Below are 24,178 nucleotides of genomic sequence, written 5' to 3' on the forward strand. Positions count from 1 at the left end.
CTACCCGTGAATACCCATATGATATAAGTGGGATCTAACTGGTTTTCAGGTGAGGCCTATCTGGGTTTTTTCATATGAGACTCTTGAAGTCCTCACCTATGCACTGAAGTATCTGGTCCCTTGGGATGAGCTTTCACATAAACTCAGCCTCCTTTTTTAGCTTCTAACCCGTTTACGGTCAAAATCTACTGGTGTCATGCACTAGCAGCCACCTTCCTGACAGTATGTTAATGCCTGTTTACATTCCTCTAGCCCGACCTCTATCTAGGTACCATTATGTGCAGGTCGTTGCTTAGCTGCTTTTTAAAAAAACAGGCAAAGGGTTTTTAAACTCCTTCAAGCTTTCTTTATGTGCACTCTATCGAAGATGACTCAAAGATTAGATCTGCCTTCACTCTTTGCACCACCCACTGATATAAACTAAAACACAGAGGCTATTTCCACCACCTCTGCTTCTCAAAAATCTGCCACACAGGAAGAGACCACTTCTTACTTTACACTTCAGTCTGATGTTCAGTCAGTCAGCGGCAAGACAACATGGAGGTCAGAGCTTTCTGCATCGCACTGTGTGAGTACTGGCTCCTTTCCAGGTTAAAACTTAACAATAAAGACTTTATTTACAATTGAAAAGCTCATGCATGTGAAAATCTTTGAACGTTATTTAGTGAGTGAACTTAAATGTAACACTTTTAACTTATGTATTATTCTTCACTACCTACAACATTTAATAGAACATATGCTGAACATCGTGAGCAGCTGCAGGAGACGACAAAACGTTTAGTGATTCATCTATTTTCTTTGCGTCTTCAGTGACTGTGATGATCCTGCTGTGTGCACAGGACCAGGAAGTTGGTGAGTAGATGTTTTGTTGGGCAGCTGTAGAAAAGAGGCAAAAATAGCTTGAGATTGGTGTGTTTGAAAGGGAGTTTTTCTTGCCACGGCCGCCCTCAGGCTTGCTCTGGGGGTTTCAGGCCGGGTTTTTGTAAAGCGTCTTGAGACAATTTGTATTGTTATTGAAGCTACACAAATAAAATTGAATTGAACTGAATTGAATTAATCATCACAGGAGTTGCTCTATTACTTTTCTACTTTTAAATGTTCCAATCCAATCCAATTTTATTTATATAGCACAATTTAAACAAACACAAGGTTTCCAAAGTGCTTCACAGTAAAATACAATAAAGGTAAAGTATGGTAAAACAAAAATAAAACCAATGAGATAAAAGAGATAACAAATAACACACAGTAAAATCCTTAAAATAAAATAAATGAAGTCAACTTCCTACTAGGTGTTAAAAGCCAAGGAGAAGAGGTGGGTCTTTAGGTGGGATTTAAAAACAGACAGAGAGGAGGCCTGTCTGATGTGCTGAGGCAGATTGTTCCAAAGTTTTGGAGCTGCCACAGCGAAGGCACGATCCCCTCTGAGCTTCCGCTTTGTTTTAGGCTCTCTCAGGAGCAGCTGATCAGCTGACCTGAGAGACCGGGAAGGAGTGTAAAAGTGTAGAAGCTCAGAGAGGTACGGCGGGGCAAGACCATTGAGGGATTTAAAAGCAAATAAAAGAATTTTAAAGTGAACTCTAAAATGTATGGGCAGCCAGTGGAGTGAGGCTAAAATGGGGGTAATGTGCTCATGTTTTCTTGTGCCAGTTAAAAGACGAGCTGCAGCGTTCTGTACCATCTGGAGCCGAGAGATAGCCGACATACTGACCCCCACATATAGTGCGTTGCAGTAATCCAGCCGAGTGGTTATAAAAGCGTGGACTACAGTCTCAAAGTGCTGCCTGGAAAGAATAGGTTTTATTTTGGCCAGCTGCCTCAGGTGAAAGAAACTTGATTTAACGACAGACCTGATCTGGCTCTCAAGTTTAAAATCAGGGTCCATCTTCAGAAAAATGTAGAAATGTTGTAGATGTTGTCCAGCAGTTCACAGGAGTAAATGTCCAAACTGAATTTCTCTGTTTTTCTTTGTCTCAGATGCAGCTTTTCTTCGTATCTCTCCAAACAGACGGCAGTTCTTTGAATATGAGTCGGTCACTTTATACTGTGAGGGAGTCTTTTACTGCAATGCTGAATATAAATTCATTTGGGGGAAACCCTCGTGTTGCACCACTAATAATAGAACATCAAGAGGACCTAACTGCACCATTAAAAGTGTCTATGCAGAGGACTCTGGAAAGTATTGGTGTGAGGAAGGAGGAGACAGAAGAAACATCATCAACATCAATGTCACTTGTATGTTTGCAGTGAGGCAGTGATATTTTGTGATTATCTCAAAGTGATTTCAAGATAAATTAAATATGATCATGTTCTTCAGCTGGTTCTGTGATCCTGGAGAGTCCTGCTCGTCCTGTGATGGAGGGAGAAGATGTGACTCTGAGCTGCAGAACCAAAATATCTTCCTCAAATATCGCAGCTGATTTCTATAAAGATGGAGTCCGCAAGTGGAGAAGCTCCACAGGAAATCTGAAACTCAAAACAGTCTCCATGCTTGATCAAGGATTCTACAAATGTCACATCTCTGGAGTTGGAGAATCACCACAGAGCTGGCTGTCTGTTGAAGGTGAGACATGTATGTTTTTTCCAAAATAAGATTCATAAAGTATTGATGACAAATTTGTTACACTCTCAAACATTTTCCATCTCATTAAGTTTCAGCTTTTTCTACAGTCGATACAGAAGATGACAAAGACTCTAATCCTGCCTCCTCTTTCTCCACAAAAACACAATGGATCATCATCTCTGTATTGGTGATCCTTCTCTTGTTGGTTGTTGGACTACTTTGCTTTGGCAGATTTCGCTGTGGCAGAGGTGAAGAACATAACTTGAACTTTACTCAAAAGTACACAAAACCCACAGAGGAGTTCTTCAGGGTTGGGTACTAAGCCGCAGCTTTTCACATTATAAATACTTCCGTTGGGTAATAATTTTAGGAAACACTGCACAGTTTTCTAAATTAAATGAACTTCCCTCATGTGTAACTATTGTTACTTGGGAAATCAGTTCTCAGGTTACTTTAGTTCCACCACAAAATTTAATATACCTTCTTTTTACAGATGGTCTTTCACATTCACATGCAGTGCCTGATTCAGACTCATTAGGGCATCAGACAGGTAGGTTTAACTTTAACAGAATGAACATTTAGCAGAAAGGATATTAAATATATTTTTTTATTGTTTTTTTTTTTCTTCCAGTTTCTGTACAGGCCAGTGCAGCCGAAGCAAGCCAAGCAATGTATGCTACTGTAACAAAGGACAGGAGGAAGAACGGTATTACGTCTAACCTTATATGTTTTTAGCCCAGACCACAGTTAGCATGCTACTCAGCATTTACATTGTTTGACGTGATAACTTTTGAAACTTGCATTTTTGATCTCAAACACAAGTTATTGACCCAAATTCAACAACTGATCAGATTATGTTGTTTTATGCTGTTATGTAATGTTCAACAAGTCAAAGCTCCAGAGACCAAATCCTGTAAAAGCGTCATGAAATTGACATGTTTCAGCTGTGACCGTATTTCTATGGCAGATGAAAATGCTCCAGAGACAAATGCGTATTACCATTCAAGGCAAGAGCTGCATGCCTGGTGGTAGTTAGCTTAGCTTAGCATTGAAAAAGTTGTTGATTTAAACAACTGCAAAACCAGTCCTGTAAAAAAAGCGACATGAAGTTGATATGTTTCAGCTGTGATTGTTTCTCTCTGTCAGATGAGTCGTCTGTTTACTACGCTTTGGTCCGGAGTGGCGCTCCACAGCTGGGTCAGACTTAAAATTGTTCATAACATTGTTAATCCCAACATTTGGGAATGATTTATTGTTCCAATTAAGAAAACACACATTTAGTAGGGAATATTTCACTTTTTTCAAAGCAGCAGAGTCCAGCATTCCCTCACAGGCTCAAGACCCCATTGACAATGACGTCTGCTATTCTACAATTCAGATTGTGAGTCAAATACAGTCTTTTATCTCCTCGTTGCTACACAATTGTCTTTCTATGAGCGCGTTCTTGTTGTCCACTCATAGTTGCTGACAGAAAAGTCAAAAAGCAACTCAAAAACCTTGAGCCATCGACCTCCTCATCTTCTGTCAGTGAAGCGTCTACACATATTGAATGTCACGTATGAATGTCCAAAACTCTAATTAGGACTAGCAATATATATGTATATATATATATATATAAACCTCCAAGATGGTGTTATTTAAATGGTTGAGTTCTTCAGAATATTTCCCAGTAAAGGGGTAAGAGTAGAGAATTTAAATCATGCTTTGCTAGGTAAAGGAAATTTCTGCAACAACTTCTTTTCTTTCTATAATCTACAAATTCCTTGATATTTGTCTTCTGTGTCCTATGTGTTACAGGTTGCTAAGCGTTGAATTAAAGAGGAGCTTCATGATCTACGTGAAAACCAGTTAGGGCCAGTATTGCTTGTTATTGTACAAGCTAAAAAAGAAAAGTTAACAATCTTTTGATCTCACGTCTGTCTGCTGTGTATCAGAGTTAAAATAGTTTCTGTGCAAAAACCAACACGTCAGAGAAGTTTCAGTTGATTTTCATCAGGCAGTTTAACCAACTTGTTCCATCACCTTTTTCTTTTCACACAGTTGCTCACCAGATGAGCACTGCTGCTGCTGCTTGTAAACGGGCCGCGGTCAGCTGCATATCTGACATTGTTGTATTGCTTTTTTAGGTTTGTGGTCAGCAACGAGACGAGAGTTTCTTGTGTTTCACAGATGAGAATAAAAGTCATGTCCTACACGTCAGAGCGTCTGTTTGAGTTTGTTCTGTGGTAAAAAATGTCAGCGTTTTCTTACGTGTGTCATGATAATTATAACTATAGCAGAAAGTTCCTTGGTTTTATGATTAAAATTCACGCACGTCCTCATGAAATAACCTGTGGTACAGTCATGTTCACACTGACAATGGTATTGAGGGCTATGTCTTTTGTCGCAGTCAGTCGATCTTCCATGCTTTGACAAGACAGTCACAGACAGATCCATTACTCTTCTTGGGTCATCAGTAGTTTGAAGACGCTCCACCCTCGGTCAACGAAAAGGTCATTGTTTGATCTCACTTCCTGTTTTATTTCTGAAGGTTGTACTTCACCACCAAGACACCACCTCTGTGTCTTGTCAGCTCGTCTTCCTTGTCTGTGGTTTCCTTGATCCTCCGTTATTAGTTTCACCTCATTACTCTGTGTATGTATATATAGTCCTGTCTTATCCCTTATCACTTTGTTTGTCCAGTTAATGTGGAAGTACATGTTGTGCTCTCCTGCTATTCCCTGTGTTCTTCTTGTGTTTCTCAACATCCTTTGGTTTTTGGATTACTTTGCATCTTCTGCTGCAGTCACCATGAATCCAAGAAAAGACAAACTGGATCTTTTGTTGGACTTTAGCTAATGTCGCTGCAGTGCCTGTTGTTCTCTGTCCCTTTTTTCTTGTGTTTCCTCCCCTTCTACACCTTGTGACAATCTTAGTATAAACTCAAAAGCCCGGGTCATTGAACTCCCCCTTATGGTGAGGAAAGGTGTCATACAGACTGGCTGGGTTAAGTTTAATCAAATCACTTATCATGATAAATAGTTATCATTCTGTCTTGCTGGGGACAGGCTGTCAGGCTTTCTGTGATGTCACTGGAGGGGACATCCCTGTCAGAGTTAAACCTGAGTTCACAGAGGCCATAGTAAAAGAGTCATCGATGAGATTAACTCTTCCCCAACTCTGACCACACAAGCTGCTAACTTGAATGGAGCATGGTCCAAGAGAACCTTGGATGGAGCTATTTCATACATGAAGACCTTCCTCACTGGACGTGGTCACGAGAAAGAGGAAGGTCAAAGAGACACAAACAGATCTTGAGCCTTTCAGTGTAGAGAAGTGAACGAAGATCCATCTTGTACCAAGTGAAGGCTCTGGCCAAAGCGGAAAGAAAGTGATGACCAAAAGATCTATGTGGAGGAGACTTATCTGCTGCTGTTGAAGAACTTGATTATGGCCTGTGCCTATCTTTTCCTATCTCCCGCCCAGAGCCAGAAAAAGAGCCAGAACACAAACAGGAAACCAGGCTGCCTATGTCCATGGTCCATATGGGGTATGGACATGGGCATGCCCAAGGACATGGGCATGCCCAAGGACATGGGCATGCCCAAGGACAAGTTCCTTGAGCCACACAAGTGGCTTCCCTCTGCTCCGAGTGTACACGCTACTGTTGAATGTTTTGATCCAGACAGCTGTGATCATAACATTGACAGTTATGTTAAGGATTTAGACCCCGCCATCGATTTGTGCTATACAAGTTAAACTTTGGAAAACAACCTCTAACGCTGTCCATAGGTTTATCCAGTCACAGTCTCCAACAGTCAGAGATGACGACACAAAGCTCCGTCAAGCACTGATAGAAGAATTCTCTTCTACTGCTGAGGCGATCGGTTCACTGGTTGCTGTGATGGTTGTGTTTCTGTGGTTTCCTGTGTTCACGTTTTGAGTTTTGTTCATGTTTCTTGTCTCCCTGTTTCCTGTTTTACTTTGTTGAGTTTTTGATTTCCTGTTTTACTCCTTGTGCTCTGTGTTGATTAGATCATTGGTTTCACCTTGTGTGTCTTGATTTCTGTCACCTGCGTCTCGTCACCCCTTGGTTCCTCGTGTGTGCATATATAGCCCTGCCTTCCCCTTTGTCCCTGTCGCGTCATTCCCTATGGTTTGTTACCCTGTGTGTCTCCATGTTTTATACCCCTCTGCGTATCTTCAGTGTTCCTAGTGTTTTTTGTGTCTAGTCTCCAGTTACCTTTTGTCTTTTGAAAGTTTGGATTTTTGTTTGCCGGAGATCCTGCCTTTTTCTGCAGCGCTTTTTGTTTCCTTTTTATTTTATTAAACACCAGTTTTTGCCTACTCCTGCCTCGCTGCTTTTTGTCCTGCGTTTGGGTCCTACCACCTCTTCCCCCTTGGACAAAACCGTAACAGAATGACGCGACCACAAATGGACCCAGCGGACTATACTGCTTTCGATGAGGAGGAAAGGAGGCAAGTTATTTCTTATTACTGGGAGCAAATACTGGACAGTAAACTTTGGCTTAGGCCCGATTACAAGCCTCTTTTCTCTGGCACACGTTTGGCCATGAGGGCCCCAGCAGGGAGGTCGGGCCCTCGTGGTCGCCACGGAGGCAGGCCTGCAGGCCGGCAGCCTCTGCTGAAACGGTCTGCTAGCCATGCAGTGGTGGTTCCCCGGCCTGCTGACCATCGGCCAGCCAACCTCCAGCGATCTACTCAGGCTCCCAGGTCGAACTCTCCTGTGTCTCCTGTCGCGGCTCACAGGCCGGCCTCTCCTGTGGCTCCTGCTCCGGCTCCCAGGCCGGCCTCCCCTGTGGCTCCTGCTCCGGCTCCCAGGCCGGCCTCCCCTGTGGCTCCTGCTCCGGCTCCCAGGCCGGCCTCCCCTGTGGCTCCTGCTCCGGCTCCCAGGCCGGCCTCCGCAGCGGCTCCTGCTCCGGCTCCCAGGTCGGACTCCGCAGCGGTTCCTGCCCCGGCTCTCATGTCGGCCTCCGCTGCAGTTCCTGCTCCGGCTCCCAGGTCGGCCTCGCCAGTGTCTCCTGTCCCGGCTCCCAGGTCGGCCTCCGCTGCAGTTCCTGCTCCGGCTCCCAGGTCGGCCTCCGCTGCAGTTCCTGCTCCGGCTCCCAGGTCGGCCTCCCCTGTGTCTCCTGTCCCGGCTCTCAGGTCGGCCTCCCCTGTGTCTCCTGTTCCGGCTCTCAGGTCGGACTCTCCTGTGTCTCCTGTTCCGGCTCCCAGGTCGGTCTCTTCTGTGTCTCCTGTTCCGGCTCCCAGGTCGGACTCTCCTGTGTCTCCTGTTCCGGCTCCCAGGTCGGACTCTCCTGTGTCTCCTGTTCCGGCTCCCAGGTCGGACTCGCCTGTGTCTCCTGTTCCGGCTCCCAGGTCGGCCTCCTCTGTGTCTCCTGTTCCGGCTCCCACGTCGGCCTCCGCTCTGTCTTCAGCTCCGGCTCCTGTCCCGGCTCCGAGGGTCGCTTCAGCTCCGGCTCCTGTCCCAGCTCCGTGGGTCGCTTCAGCTCCGGCTCCTGTCCCGGCTACGAGGGTCGCTTCAGCTCCGGCTCCTGTCCCGGCTCCGAGGGTCGCTTCAGCTCCGGCTCCTGTCCCGGCTCCGAGGGTCGCTTCAGCTCCGGCTCCAGTCCCGGCTCCGAGGGTCGCTTCAGCTCCGGCTCCAGTCCCGGCTCCAAGGGTCGCTTCAGCTCCGGCTCCTGTCCCGGCTACGAGGGTCGCCTCTTCCCTGGTTCCCGTCCCGGCTCCGAGGGTCGCCTCTTCCCTGGTTCCCGTCCCGGCTCCGAGGGTCGCCTCTTCCCTGCTTCCCGTCCCGGCTCCGAGGGTTGCCTCTTTCCCGGTTCCCGTTCCGGCACCTGTTCCGGCTCCGAGGGTCGCCTCTTCTCTGGTTCCCGTTCCGGCTCCGAGGGTCGCCTCTTCTCTGGTTCCCGTTCCGGCTCCGAGGGTCGCCTCATCTCTGGTTCTCGAGGTGACTCGGACCCCGGCCTCTGCTCCCGTTCCCGAGGTGGCTCGGACCCCGGCTTCTGCTCCCGTTCTTGAGGTGGCTCGGACCCCGGCTTCTGCTCCCGTTCTTGAGGTGGCTCGGACCCCGGTTTCTGCTCCCGTTCCCGAGGTGGCTCGGACCCCGGTTTCTGCTCCCGTTCCCGAGGTGGCTCGGACCCCGGCTTCTTCTCCCGATCTCGAGGTGGCTCGGACCCCGGTTCCTGCTCGCGTTCCCGAGGTGGATCCTGGACCGGCTCCTGCCCCCGTTCCCGAGGTGGCTCGGACCCCGGTTCCTGATCCCGTTCCTGTGCTGGATCCTGATCCCGTTCCTGTGCTGGATCCTGATCCCGTTCCTGTGCTGGATCCTGATCCCGTTCCTGTGCTGGATCCTGATCCCGTTCCTGTGCTGGATCCTGCTTCTGTTCCTGTGCTGGATCTTGATCCCGTTCCTGAGCTGGAACCTGATCCCGTTCCTGCTTCTGTTCCTGTGCTGGATCTTGCTTCAGTTCCTGTGCTGGATCCTGCTTCTGTTCCTGTGCTTGTTCCTGTGCTGGATCCTGCTTCTGTTCCTGTGCTGGATCTTGATCCCGTTCCTGAGCTGGAACCTGATCCCGTTCCTGCTTCTGTTCCTGTGCTGGATCTTGCTTCAGTTCCTGTGCTGGATCCTGCTTCTGTTCCTGCTTCTGTTCCTGTGCTGGATCCTGCTTCTGTTCCTGTGCTGGATCCTGCTTCTGTTCCTGTGCTGGATCCTGATCTTGTTCCTGCTCCTGTGCTGGATCCGGTTCCTGCTCCTGTTCCCATGCCTGTGCTGGATCCGGTTCCTGCTCCTGTTCCCATGCCTGTGCTGGATCCTGTTCCTGCTCCTGTTCCCATGCCTGTGCTGGATCCTGTTCCTGCTCCTGTTCCCATGCCTGTGCTGGATCCTGTTCCTGCTCCTGTTCCCATGCCTGTGCTGGATCCTGTTCCTGCTCCTGTTCCCCAGGCGGGACGGAATCCTGCTCCTGTTCCTGTGCCCGAGGTGGATCCAACTACGGCTCCTGCTCCCGAGGTTGGTTGGACTCCGGCTTCTGTTCCTGCTCCTGTTGCCGAGGTGGGTCCGCCGGTCTCTGCCGTGTCTGCCCGGCCTCCCGGTCGGCCCCCTGAACTCTCTGCCGTGTCTGCCCGGCCTCCCGGTCGGCCCCCAGAACTCTCTGTCCTGTCGTCTCGGCCTCCCGGTCGGCCCCCAGAACTCTCTGTCCTGTCGTCTCGGCCTCCCGGTCGGCCCCCAGAACTCTCTGTCCTGTCGTCTCGGCCTCCCGGTCGGCCCCCAGAATTCTCTGTCCTGTCGTCCCGGCCTCCCGGTCGGCCCCCAGAACTCTCTGTCCTGTCGTCCCGGCCTCCCGGCAGCCCCCCAGAACTCTCAGCCCTGTCGGCTTGGCCTCTCTGGTTCCCGCCTTCCGCGCCCCCTCCACCCTCCCTGTTGAGTTTGGACTGTTTCAGGATTTTGTTTTGTTTTTTGTTGGGACGTCTGGAATCCGTCCCTTGAGGAGGGGGTACTGTGATGGTTGTGTTTCTGTGGTTTCCTGTGTTCACGTTTTGAGTTTTGTTCATGTTTCTTGTCTCCCTGTTTCCTGTTTTACTTTGTTGAGTTTTTGATTTCCTGTTTTACTCCTTGTGCTCTGTGTTGATTAGATCATTGGTTTCACCTTGTGTGTCTTGATTTCTGTCACCTGCGTCTCGTCACCCCTTGGTTCCTCGTGTGTGCATATATAGCCCTGCCTTCCCCTTTGTCCCTGTCGCGTCATTCCCTATGGTTTGTTACCCTGTGTGTCTCCATGTTTTATACCCCTCTGCGTATCTTCAGTGTTCCTAGTGTTTTTTGTGTCTAGTCTCCAGTTACCTTTTGTCTTTTGAAAGTTTGGATTTTTGTTTGCCGGAGATCCTGCCTTTTTCTGCAGCGCTTTTTGTTTCCTTTTTATTTTATTAAACACCAGTTTTTGCCTACTCCTGCCTCGCTGCTTTTTGTCCTGCGTTTGGGTCCTACCACCTCTTCCCCCTTGGACAAAACCGTAACAGTTGCAGCCCTCCAAATTCAACACACCCATCATGAGCCTCCCAGAGTTTACTACAAACATTTGAGACAAATGTTGTGCAAGAATGCACAAGACTTAGAAGAAAAGTCCGCCTGCAGAACTTTCACCCATGTGTATGCACTCACGTTGTACTCATGACACGCCAAGGTGACCCCTCAATGCAGGACATCAGGAAGATGACTGTCACGCCTGTAGATATGATTCGGACTCTAATTCAGAAACAAACCAAAAGCCAGCGGTTGTGGTGATTTAACCAGTTTATTGTCAAAAAACAGAGGAATCAGGTGGAAGCAGATTTGCAGGTCTATGAAGATGGACCAGAACCAGGTTGTGGGGTATCCAGGAAGAGCAGAAGTAGAAATGCACGGAGGAAGGCTGATGGATTGGTGGAGCTGGGCGAGGATTCCAGGGAGAAAACGACAGAACAGGTGGGTTGATGGATCCAAGAGCTGAAGACAGGGAAACGAAGGAACCAAAATAAGTAAATACAGCAGCTGTATTAACAACTAAAGACATTAGCCACAGCACTGTACCACAAAGGTAAGCACACACAGCTATTAACATGATATACAGTAATAGCGCAGAATTGAATGACTAGTGGTAGATAGGAAGTTAGAGCACAAGAGCTCTGTGCCAGGGAAAAGAAAGTGGAGGATGTGGGAGAGAAGAGAGAAGAGAACATGTTCTCAGTGCATTGTCCCCCAGCAGCCTAGGCCTACAGCAGCATAACTCAGGAATGGTTCAGTCCAGCCCTAATTATAAGCTTGATCAAAAAGGAAAGTCTTAATACAAGCTTGATTAAAAAGGAAAGTCTTAAGCCTGACCTTAAAAATAGAGAGGGTGTCTGTCTCCAGAACCCAAACTGGGAGCTGGTTCCACAGGAGAGGAGCCTGATAGCTGAAAGCTCTGCTTCCCATTATACTTTTTGAAATTCTAGGAACCACAAGTAGGCCTGCACTTTCAGACCGAAGTGATCTGTTGGGATGATATGGTACAATGAGGTCTTTGCGATATGATGGAGCTAGGCCTTTAAGGGCCTCGTATGTAAGGAGGAGGATTTTAAATTCTATTCTAGGTTTTAAAGGGAGCCAGTGAAGAGAAGCTAAAACTGGAGTGATATGATCTCTCTTGATAATTCGTGTCAATGCTCTTGCAACAATGAGCAACACACCTTGGTGACTCGTTTCTATATTTTTAGGGATTCTATAATGTGGAATGGCAGAATTTGATGTACAGAGTAAATAACATGATCAAAGGTAGAATTGTGTGTATGTTCCCTCTTGTAGTAGAATCAGCAGTATCTTGTAGCCAGATTCCCTTTCAATAGGTAAAAACCCAACGTGACACACTTTGGGTTCTTTGGTTCTCCAAATGTCCAGATGGAGAGTGGGCCTGCTACTTTTTGTTACTAGAACCTTTGTAGAATATGTGTGCTTTGTGGTATTTCTCTAAACTCTTGGTCCAGTTCTAGTCAAGGGGTTGCTGAATGAGTTCAGAATGATATCATTGCTAAAAATAATCATTGCATAATCTAATCTAGAAGACATTTTAAACTTCGTCTGTTAAGGCGAGTTTCACCTCCAGCACTCTAGGGACTCAGTGGTTAAATGTGTGCACTGTTTTTAAGATGACTCAGTCTCAGTACTTTATACTTTGCACTAATGAGTACTGTATATATTAGAATACTAATGAACCACACACCAACATGGAGAACATTAAGGAAATGTCAGAGTAGCAGTGAACGCAGATTTGCTCTGCCTTCGCTCTTTGCACCACCCACTGATATTTAACTAAAACACTGATACTATTTCTACCACCTCTGCTTCTCAACAGTCGCACAGGAAGAGACTAGTTCTCATTTTACGCTTCAGTCTGATGTTCAGTCAGTCTGCGGCAAGACAACATGGAGGTCAGAGCTTTCTGCATCGCACTGTGTGAGTACTGGCTCCTTTCCACATTAAAACTTAATGATAAAGACTTTATTTACAATTAAAAAGGTCATGCATGTGAAACTGTTATTTAGTGAGTCAACTTTAATTTCATTTTTTAAACTTTAATTTAAATTTAACACTTTTAACTTAAGTATTATTTTTCACCAGCTACGGCATTTAATAGTAAATATGCTGAACATCATGAGCAGCTGTAGGAGACGACAAAACTTTTATTGATTCATCTATTTTCTTTGCGTCTTCAGTGACTGTGATGATCCTGCTGTGTGCACAGGACCAGGAAGTTGGTGAGTAGATGTTTTGTTGGGCAGTTGTAGAAAAGAGGCAAAAATATCTTGAGATTGGTGTGTTTAATCATCACAGGAGTTTCTCTGTTACTTTTCTACTTTTAAATGTTGTAGACATCGTCCAGCAGTTCACAGAAGTAAATGTCTAAACTGAATTTCTCTGTTTTTCTTTGTCTCAGATGCAGCTTTTCTTCATATGTCTCCAAACAGACTGCAGTTCTTTGAATATGAGTCGGTCACTTTTTACTGTGAGGGAGTCTTTTACTGTGATATTGAACATACATCAAGTTGGGAGATGCCTTCGTGTTGCACCACTAATAACAGAACATCAAGAGGACCTAACTGCACCATTAAACATGTTTATGGAGGTGACACTGGAAAGTACTGGTGTGAGGAAGGAGGAGAAAGAAGAAACATCATCAACATCAAAGTTGCTTGTATGTTTGCAGTGAGGCAGTGATATTTTGTAATTATCGCAACGTGATTTCAAGATAAATTAAATATGATCGTGTTCTTCAGCTGGTCCTGTGATCCTGGAGAGTCCTGCTCGTCCTGTGATGGAAGGAGAAAATGTAACTCTGAGCTGCAGAACCAAAATATCTTCCTCCAACATCGCAGCTGATTTCTATAAAGATGGAGTCCGCAAGTGGAGAAGCTCCACAGGAAATCTGAGCATCAAAACAGTCTCTATGCTTGATCAAGGTTTCTACAAATGTCACATCTCTGGAGTTGGAGAATCATCACAGAGCTGGCTGGCTGTTGGACATGAGACATGTAGGTTTTTTCAAAATAAGATTCATAAAGTATTGATCACGTATGTGTTTACACTCTCAAACAATTCTCATCTCCTTCAGTTTCAGCTTTTCCGACCGTCGATACAGAAGGTCACGAAGACTCTAATCCTGCCTTCTCTTCCTCCACAAGCACACCATGGATTGTCATCTCTGTCTTGGCGAACCTTCTCTTGTTTGTCATGGGCCTGCTTTGCTTTGCTAGATTTCCCTGTCGCAGAGGTGAAGAACATAAAGTGAACTTTAATCAATACGATTTTTCTATGTACACAAATGTCACAGAAGAGTTTCTTTGCGTTGTTTGCCAGGGCCGATGTTTTTCACATTATAAATACCTCAATTGCATAATAATTTCAGGAAACAATGCACAATTTTCAAAATTAAATGAACTTCCCTCTTGTGTAATTATTTTTACTTAGAAAATCAGTTCTCGGGTTACTTTAGTTCCATTACCATATCCATAATACCTTCCTTTTTACAGATGTTCTTTCACAGTCATCAGCAGTGCCTGATTCAGACTCATCAGAGCATCGGACAGGTAGGTTTAACGTGAAGAGATCTAACATTTAGCAGAAAGGATATTAAAAAAAAATGTATATTTATTGTTTTGTTTTTTTTTCAGTCTCTTTACAGGCCAGTGCAGCTGAAGCAAGCCAAGCAATGTATGGTACCGTAACAAAGGACAGGAAGAAGAAAGGTATTTCCTCCAACTTTATATTATTTTAGCCCATATCATAGTTAGCATGCTACTCAGCATTTACATTGTGTGACGTGATGGTGCTGGTGTTAACTTTAGCTTCCTGCACAATGCAGTATTTGAAAGTTGTATTTCAGATCTCATGCATAAATTAATTCATTCATGCATTCATTCATTCATTCATTCATTCATTCATTCATTCAATCATTCATCTTCCATACCCGCTTATTCCTGTTACGGGTCGTGGTTACAAGTTATTGACCCAAATTCAACACAAGCCAAAGCTCCAGAGACATATGCTTATTACCATTCAAGGCAAGAGCTGCATGTTAACTGGAGCCTGGGGGTGGTTAGCTTAGCTTAGCATTGAAAAAGTTGTTGATTTAAACAATTGCAGAACCAGTCCTATTAAAAAGCAACATTAAGTTGATATGTTTCAGCTGTGATCGTTTCTCTCTGTCAGATGAGTCGTCTGTTTACTACGCTTTGGTCCGGAGTGGCGCTCCACAGCTGGGTCAGACTTACAATTATTCATAATATTGTTAATCCCAACATTTGTGAATGATTTATTGTTCCAATTAAGAAAACACACATGTAATAGGGAATATTTCATTTTTTCAAAGCAGCAGAGCCCAGCATTCCCTCACAGGCCCAAGACCCCATTGACAATGACGTCTGCTATTCTACAATTCAGATTGTAAGTCAAATACAGTCATTTATCTCCTCGTTGCTACACAGTTGTCTTTCTATGAGCACATTCTTGCTGTCCATTCATTGTTGCTGGAAGAAGTCAAAAAGCAACTCAAAAACCTTGAGCCATCGAGCTCCTCATCTTCTGTTGGTGCAGTGTCATATCTTGTACAAATGTCCAAAACTCTAATTAGGACTAACCTGTCTTCGAACACTGATCCACTATTCAGGCTCAGAATATCAGAATATTTCCCAGTAGAGGGGTAAGAGTAGAGAATTTAAATCATGCTTTGCTTGGTACAGGAAATTTCTGCAACAACTTCTTTTTTTTCTATAATCTACAACTTGCATGATATTTGTCTTCTGTGTCCTATGTGTTACAGGTTGCTAAGCGTTGACTGAAAAGAGGAGCTTCATGATCTACGTGAAAACCAGTTAGGGCCTGTATTAAAATAAGTATGAGAAACGTTTGACCTCAGGTCTGTTTGCTGTGTTACAAATTTAAAATAGTTTCTGTGCAGAAACAAACGTGTGGAGTTTGACAGTGTGTGCGCTTTAACCAACACGTCAGAGAAGTTTCGATTGATTTTCATCAGGCAGTTTAACCAACTTGTTCCATCAGCTTTTTATGTTCACACAGTTGCTCACCAGATGAGCACTGCTGCTGCTTCTAAACGGGCTGCGGTTAGCTGAGTATCTGAAGTTGTTGCATTGCTTGTTTAGGTTTGTGGTCAGCAACGAGACAAAAGTTTCTTATGAGAGTTTCACCAATGAGAATAAAAGTCATGTCCTACACGTCAGAGCATCTGTTTGAGTTTGTTCTGTGGTACAAAATGTCGGCGTTTTCTCACGAGTGTCATGATAATTAGAACTACTGCAGAACGTTCCTCGATTTCAAGAGTGAAATTCATGCACGTCCTCATGAAATAGCCTGTGGTACAGTCACATTCACACTGACAATGGTCTTGAGGATTATGTCTTTTGTCGCAGTCAGTCGATTTTCCCATGCTCTGACAAGACAGTCACAGACAGATCCATTACTCTTCTTGGGTCATCAGTAGTTTGAAGATGCTCCAGCCTCGGTCAAGAAAAAGGTCATTCCTTGATCTCACTTCCTGTTTTATTTGTGGGGGTTGTACTTCACCACCAAGACACCTCCCCGTGTCAGCTCTTCTTCCTTGTCTTTCGTTTGCTTGCTCCTCCGTTATTAGTTTCACCTCATTACTCTGTGTACGTATATATAGTCCTGTCTCATCCCTTATCATTTTGTCCGTTCAGTTACTGTAGAACTACCTGTTGTGCTCTCCTGCTATTCCCTGTGTTCCTTTGCTTCTTGTGTTTCTCAACGTCCTTTGGTTTTTGGATTACTTTGCTTCTTCTGCTGCAGTTAGCATGAATCCAACAAAAGACAAACTGGATCTTTTGTTGGACTTTAGCTAATGGACTTCCTGTCATGTTGCTGCAGTGCCTGTTGTTCTCCGTCATTTTTTTTTTCTCTTGTTTCCTGCCCTTCTTCCCTGCCATACCTTGTGACAATCTTAGTATCAACTCAAAAGCCCGGGCCATTGAGCTCCCCCTTATGGTGAGGAAAGGTGTCATACAGACTGGCTGGGCTATGTTAAGTTCAATCAAAACACTTATCATGATAAATATTTATCATTCTGTTTTGGTGGGGACAGGCTTTCTGTGATGTCACTGGAGGGGACATCACTGTCAGAGTTAAACCTGAGTTCACAGAGGCCATAGTAAAAGAGTCATTGATGAGATTAACTCTTCCCCAACTCTGACCACACAAGTCACAGAAGTGAACGGAGGACGGTACAAGAGAATCTTGGATGGAGCTATTTCAACCATGAAGAACTTCATCACTGGACGTGGCCATGAGAAAGAGGAAGGTCAAAGAGACACAAACAGATCTTGAGCCTTTCAGTGTACAGAAGAGAATGAGGATCCATCTTGTACCAAGTGAAGACTCTGGCCAAAGCAGAAAGAAAGTGATGACCAAAAGATCTATGTGGAGGAGACTTCTCTGTTGCTGTTGAAGAACTTGATTTTGGCCTGTGCCTATCTTTTCCTATCTCCCTGCCCAGAGACAGAAAAAGAGCCAGAACACAAATAGGAAACCAGGCTGCCCGTGACCATGGTCCATATGGGGCATGGACATGGGCATGGCCAAGGTTCCTTGAGGCACACAAGCGGCTTCCCTCTGCTCCGAGTGTACACACTGCTGTGTGAATAAATGTATGTGTTGTGTCAAAAGCAGGAAAATAATTTCCTCATGTGGGATCAGGAAGAGGCCTAAATGGTTTATTTATGCGAGTCCGACGTCAGCCCCACCTATCACTTCACCAAGGATCTGACTGGGCCATAGGTGGGTCCCAACCGGGCTGCAAGTGGGTTTATCTGTTCTTTCCATAGTTACCCCACCTGTGAATAACTATATGGGTCATAAGGGGGATCTAACTGGGCTCTAGATGATGGCTATCTGGGCAATTTAAATGATATCCACATAGGCCCCAGTTGTACCTTGAACAAGGATCTCACTGAGCCATAGACGGGACCCAACTGGGTTACAAGTGGCCACAGTGGTCTGACCTATGAATGCCCATATGGGGTATAAGTGGGAACTAATTGTTTTATTGATGGGGCCCCACTGGTTTATTCATATGAAACCCATATCAGCCCCACCTATCACTTTAACAAGGATCTCACTGGACCATAGGCAGGATTTGAGCAAGACGGCAACGCGAGTGGCCCAGTGCTCCTCTAGTTTCAGTAGCTTATTGTAATTTTTCCGCTTGTTTTTATGCTATTTTGGTACCTCACACGTGCAGTACAGCAGAGCAGAACTGCTTAGGTTTTCTAGTCACTATCACGGCTTCAAAGACAGTACAAACTGGGACTTTATACCTCCTTAAATGAGGCGCTCGCCAGCAGAGTATACCATCCCACTGCCGTCACTGAGGCGGAGACGACATCGCAAAAAAAAAAAAAAAAAGATGGGGAGGCGAGGTGGGCTACATGTGAAGCTTACAACCAGTCCCTTCAAAACTGCTGTGCCGTGTGTCTCTCCACGACAAAATGGGCGAGCTGTGACTACGAATCGTCAAACACAGTCTGGATTACAGATCATCACGGAGTCCTGGCTGAAGCATAACATACCTGACCAAAATTATGCTCAGCCACCGCCTTTCCATCAGAGAAAACTGTTGCACATAACGCACCTGCCCAGACCCCACAGTGTCCCCACTTTAAACATCCTTGCTAAGGACATTGAACGTTTTGATCCTGACAGCTGTGATCATAACATTGACAATTACGTTAAGGATTTAGACCACGCCCTAATCGATTTGTCCCATGCTACGCAAAAAGGAAAAGTTAAACTTTGGAAAACAACCTCTAAGTTTATCCAGTCACATCCTCCAACAGTCAGAGATGATGACACAAAGCTCCGTCAAGCACTGATAGAAGAATTCTCTTGTACTGCTGATGCGATCGGCTCAATGGTTGCAGCCCTCCAAATTCAACACACCCATCATGAGCCTCCCAGAGTTCACTACAAACATTTGAGACATGCGTACTTTCAGGGCAAGAATGCACAAGACTTAGAAGAAAAGTCCGCCTTCAAGTCCTTATTCTTGCAGAACCTTCACCCATGTGTGTGCACACACATTGTACTCATGACATGCCAAGGTGACCCTTCAATGCAGGACATCAGGAAGATGACTGTCACGCCTGTTGATATGATTTGGACACTAACTCAGAAACAAACCAAAAGCCAGTGGTTGTGGTGATTTAACCAGTTTATTGTCAAAAAACAGAGGAATCAGGTGGAAGCAGATTTGCAGGTCTATGAAGATGGACCAGAACCAGGTTGTGGGGTATCCAGGGAGGTAGAAATGCAGGGAGGAAGGCTGGCGGAGTGGTGGAGCTGGGTGAGGATTCCAGGGGGAAAACGACAGAACAGGTGAGTTGATGGATCCAAGAGCTGAAGACAGGGAAGCCAAGGAACCAAAATAAGTAAATGCAGCAGCTGTATTAACAACTAATGACATCAGCCACAGCACTGTACCACAAAGGTAAGCACACGATCTAGCGATGAGTGGAGGACTAAACCAGGATTTTATGGACAAGGTGAATAGATGGATGATGAGGCTCCATTTGCTAAGGGGCTCCAGCTCCACCCACCTCCAGACCAACCTCCAGTGAGAAAAAAAACAGAGACAGACACACCCAGGTGATCTAGTAATTTAGATCCAATTATTTAATAATAAATAATTATTTTGATAATTATTAATTTTTCATGGTAGCTAAACCCCAATATTTTGTGTATTGTCAGCTAATTAGTGACTCGAGGCTACGCACGAGACACTATTGTTCTTCTGTGTGTTTCTTCTATATTATTCATCTTCCGTACCTTTTTTCGGTTTCAAACTCGCCCCGCAATTTTGGGGCGACACCGACAAAAATTACATCAAACGTGCGCCTTTATCGGGATCGGTGTGCTATTACTTTTATAAGGAATCCACAAATTTTTCGCGAATTTATTCGCGAAAAACTGCGAAAATCGTCCCATTGAAATGAATGGAGAAGCCCGAAAAAAGCGGCAACATTCCAAAATGTACAGCTTGGCTTTGTCCAGCGATGACTCGGCCATGCTTTGTAGTAGAAACTTGCTTGGAAGTTTGTACGAGGCACGGGAAGTGTAGCTTTCTCTTCCTGAAAACGGCGTTTCGATACCTTTTACGGCTTGGTCAGGGTCGCAGTTTACGTTTTGGTGAAATTTGGGGAAAAAAATTAAAAATCAGCGTTTATAATGGGGCTCTATGGGCTCCCTCTAAGCCTCACTCTAACTTCAGAGTTTCGGTGATATTCTGAAAGAAAAGGTTCAATCTCACGTGGTGGCCACAGTTTTTGAGGTACAGAGATAAAAAATACATAAAAACGTAGGGATTTTTGTTGGCTTTAAGATGGTGTTGGTTTGATATGTGTGGTTTGGACTGGAGGCTCCTCTGAGCGAGGAGTGCGGCGACAGCTTTTCGAATTTTTCCCCATGTGTGTGTATGTGGAAATCGAGAGGGATTTCTCGACGATTTTTCGTGTCGCATACTTTCTTTCCAAAACAACTACGGCCACAATTTTGGCAGTACGCGTGTGGCAACAACACTAAATTGTAGAAAACCCTTGGCTGACGCTCACGATGTGTTTGTTTTCTCGATAGCACTTGTAGTTTTTGAGATATAAGCATTTGTTCGGAGGGCAAATCCTAGGGTGCACTTTCCACTTTCCCTTTCCCTTGCTAACATTTGTGGTTAATGCTTTACTGCCATGAGTAGCTAGCGTGCTAGGCGCTCGTGGTAGTAAAGACATGCTAATTGCTAACATTAGCAGCTAATGCTAGAATTAGTGGCTCATGTGTGTAAATATACATGTTAAAAATTACTATTTGAGGGTATTGTGAAGCTATAGCACACTAAGCCAATGCTAAAATTAGTGGCTAGCGCATCATGCTAATTGCTAACATTTGTGGTTAATGCTTTACTTATCCAAAAAGGTTCAAAAAAGGCAACTGGACTTGTAGAGTTTTTTTCAGAAGACGTTTCACCACTCATCCGAGTAGCTTCTTCAGTTCTGGTGGACTGGTGGGAAGTCTGAGGTTTAAATAGGAACTCCTCCTGAAAAACTTGCTTGTTATGCTAATAACCAGAAACTGGTGCAGCTAATTTCCCTTAACGACTGGGTACTTACCTGTAGTTGAGGGGGGACTGTTTTGTCCCTGTCCTCTTTCCTATGAATGGTTCTCTAACGACTCTTGTCCGTCAGAGGCTCCAGTGTCAAGGTGTGAATGAGACTGAAACTTCTTGGGGACAGAAGTTAAAACTGTATTGTAAATAGATGGCAGATTAAGGCCACGTTTACACGTACGAAAACGATCTTTTCCCTCTCCGTTTTCGATGGCATCGTTTCAAGAAATATCCGCGTCCACACAGATCCGTTTCACCACGACTGAAAACGCTACTTCATATTCCAGGCCTATAGGTGGCGCTGTTTCAGTTTCAGAAATTCACCAAAAACGGAGAGGAAGAGGCGGAGCATGCGCATAAAGCTTGAGCGCTGTTTACAATCGGCTTTAGAAGAAACCAAACTCAAGGAGAAATGATATTTTGCCCTGGTAACCCTAATAGGCTCAATATCTTCTCCAGCAGGAACACGAGCATGTAGTCCGCCATTGTTGTTGATGTTGTTATGAGATGTCTCGCGGGATATAAGTGGTGGAAGGCTTGAGGGGTGTGGCGATGACATCATCGTTTTCTCCGAACCCCGTTTCTCCCAGTGGACACGGCAACACATAACCGGCGTTATCAGAAATCTCCACTTTGGCCGGAGTTTTTAGAAATAATCGTTTTCTGTGATAAAAACGGGGTTTTCGTGTAAATGAGAGGCCAAACCGCAGAGAAATATCTGCGTTTTCCCTTCGTGTAAACGGGGCCTTAATCTCAGTCCACCTCCTCTGTTTAGTGAAGGTTTTTCCAGTTTGACATAGATGGCTTCCTTTACTCCTCTGTCAAACCATCGGTCTTCTCTGGCTAAGACTTCTCCTGCCAATCACTGTCTGTTTTTTTTTCTGATGTGAGCTTTGGTTTTGCCTCAGTGAGCCCAAATGCGAGGACTGTCAGAGGGCAAAAAATCAAAATTTCTTCCTTCTCCTCTCCTGTGTCTGTGAGTAGTCATGGCAACCAGCAGAGTCACCATGGCAGCCTCAGGCCAGGGCCACAGCTGCAGCCATTTTTGTAGTCCTTGGCAGTTAATTTCAGTTTATTTAAGTAAATAACAAAGAAAGGGACGGAGAGAGGGTAAAAGACAGACAGGCAGTAACAGAGAGGTAAAGCAAGACATTTTTTGAGGTGACTGTCACTCTGCTTGCTTTGTGTGTACATCTGAGCTGAATGTTTTCTATTGTGTGTGTGCGTGACTGTGCTAATCTCTAGCCTTAGCCTAGTGTAGTGCGTCAGCGGCGCGCGTTAGCGTGGCAAATGGTAATGCCAACATTAGTAATGGTAATGCTAACATCTTTTTCCTTTTCTTTTTTTAATAACCCCGGCAGCAGCCCTCAAGTCACTCTCAAAATTTCCTGCGGGAATTTTCTAGTATTGTTTTTATTATCTTTTGTGGTCCATTTCAATTCAGTTCAATTTTATTTATATAGCGTAAATAACAATACTTTGCTGTACAAAACCCGGCCTGAAACCCCCAGAGCAAGCCTGAAAGGCGATAGTGGGAAGGAAAAACTCCCTTTTAACAAGAAGAAAGCAGAACCCAGGTCATATGGAGGGACCCATCTGCCTAAGGCCAGCCGGGTACAGACAGAGAAGAGAGAAAAGAGAAAAGCAGGAAACACAAGATAAACATACATCTGTCATAGATACATCTGACATGTCGACAGGGGCGTAGCACCAAATTCTGTGCTGGCATTTATTTATAAATAAACAAGAATAAATCGGGTTTTAAGCTAAAATCAGATCAGATTATATTGATAACTGGTTCTTCCATTCACCACCTGAATTGATGCATTTGGCCTACTTGTGCTCAAGCACCTATAAACATCAGGCTACATCAGGCTAAACATTTATTCTTGTCATTGCTCATCTCTATTCTCACCCTCATCAGATGAACCGCCAGGACTGGCCGCTGCTGCTCCAGTTATTTTTTTGTATATATTTTTCCAATCAGTACTTGTGTTTTTTTTATTCGTCACTGTTTTGTATATTTTGACAAATTCTGTGCTACTGTGACAAGTTAATTTCCCATACGTGGGATCAATAAACATGTCTTATGTCTTATCTTAGCTGGCCCATAATCGTCTTTACTTGTAAAGCAGCCTGGTTGGCAAACTTTAGCATACAATCATCAGCAACTGACAAACTGCATGCTGTCTGGACTACGACAATGTTAACATTAATTGGATGCAGTTACACAACAAAGTAAACTCGGTTCACCTTACTAAACCATTTTGCATCTCCAAGAGGGGGCCCACAGAATGTCCAATATGTTGGGAGGGCTGTGACACAAAGCGCATATATTTGAAATACATTATGACACCAATTAATTGGAGGGCCCAATGCATTAAAAGAATAAATAAATAAATGAATAAATAAATAAATAAATAATTCAGGATTTTCATGGGCTCTCTCCTTACTCAGGCCCTGGGTAGTCAGGTCCCCCTTTCCCCCCACTACTACATGCATGTAGAATCTAATGATACAAACTGATGATGTTACATGACAGTTTGAAAATGTAAGAGGAACCATAGGCAGGTTGGAGAACTGTTCATTCAGGTAGGAGTGGATAACTGCAGTATTCCATGGAGACTGGGCAGGTTGATGAGACCATGACAACAGATGTAGTATAGAGCTCCACAGGAAACACACAACTCCAGGCCAGAGATACTCACAAGAAGAAGGAGGAGGAGGGGAGCGGAGGGGAGGAGACGAGAGGAGGGGAGACAGAGGGACACACAGCAGTTAAAATGCTATACAGTAATAGCACAGAATTACATGACGAGTGGTAGATAGGAAATTAGCGGCATAACTAAGGGATGGTTCAGTCCAGCTCTAACTATAAGTTTGATCAAAAAGGAAAGCCTTAAGCCTGACCTAAAAAATAGAGGGGGCGTCTGCCTCCAGAACCCAAGCAGGGAGCTGGTTCCACAGGAGAGGAGCCTGATAGCTAAAAGCTCTACCTCCCATTCTACTTTTTGAAATTCTAGGAACCACAAGTAGGCCTGAACTTTCAGACCGAAGTGATCTGTGGGGATGATCTGGTACAATGAGGTCTTTAAGATACGATGGAGCTAGGCCTTTAAGGGCCTTGTATGTAAGGAGGAGGATTTTAAATTCTATTCTAGACTTTAAAGGGAGCCAGTGAAGAGAAGCTAAAACTGGAGTAATATGATCTCTCTTGATAATTCCTGGCAATGTTCTTGCAACAATGAGCAACACACCTTGGTGACTCGTTTCTATATTTTTATGGATTCTATAATGTGGAATGGCAGAATTTGATGTACAGAGTAAATAAAATGACCAAAGGTTGAATTGTGTGTATGTTGCCACCTGTAGTGGGAATCAGTAGTATTTTGTATATTTTGTGTATGTATAAGTAAACTTTGAA

General features: G+C 44.7%; 1 protein-coding gene and 1 long non-coding RNA gene across 2 annotated transcripts; both read left to right on the plus strand.

The window, feature by feature from the left end:
• Nucleotides 1–537: 537 nt before the first annotated feature.
• Nucleotides 538–15,401, plus strand: LOC311492418 (high affinity immunoglobulin gamma Fc receptor I-like; the record flags this gene model as incomplete). The annotated part of the gene is made up of 8 exons (XM_084550695.1): nt 538–568; nt 811–852; nt 1,975–2,232; nt 2,315–2,560; nt 13,352–13,606; nt 13,687–13,845; nt 14,784–14,834; nt 15,394–15,401. 8 exons carry the CDS (start codon nt 538–540, stop codon nt 15,399–15,401), a joined length of 1,050 nt encoding a protein of 349 aa, XP_084406821.1.
• LOC311487615 lies at nt 3,706–4,585 on the plus strand. The gene is made up of 3 exons (XR_014699043.1): nt 3,706–3,757; nt 3,871–3,941; nt 4,358–4,585. It is a non-coding gene; the product is annotated as an uncharacterized lncRNA (long non-coding RNA).
• Nucleotides 15,402–24,178: the final 8,777 nt, after the last annotated feature.

Source organism: Chelon labrosus (assembly GCF_963514085.1).
Source record: "Chelon labrosus genome assembly, chromosome: 1".
NCBI lineage: Eukaryota > Metazoa > Chordata > Actinopteri > Mugiliformes > Mugilidae > Chelon > Chelon labrosus.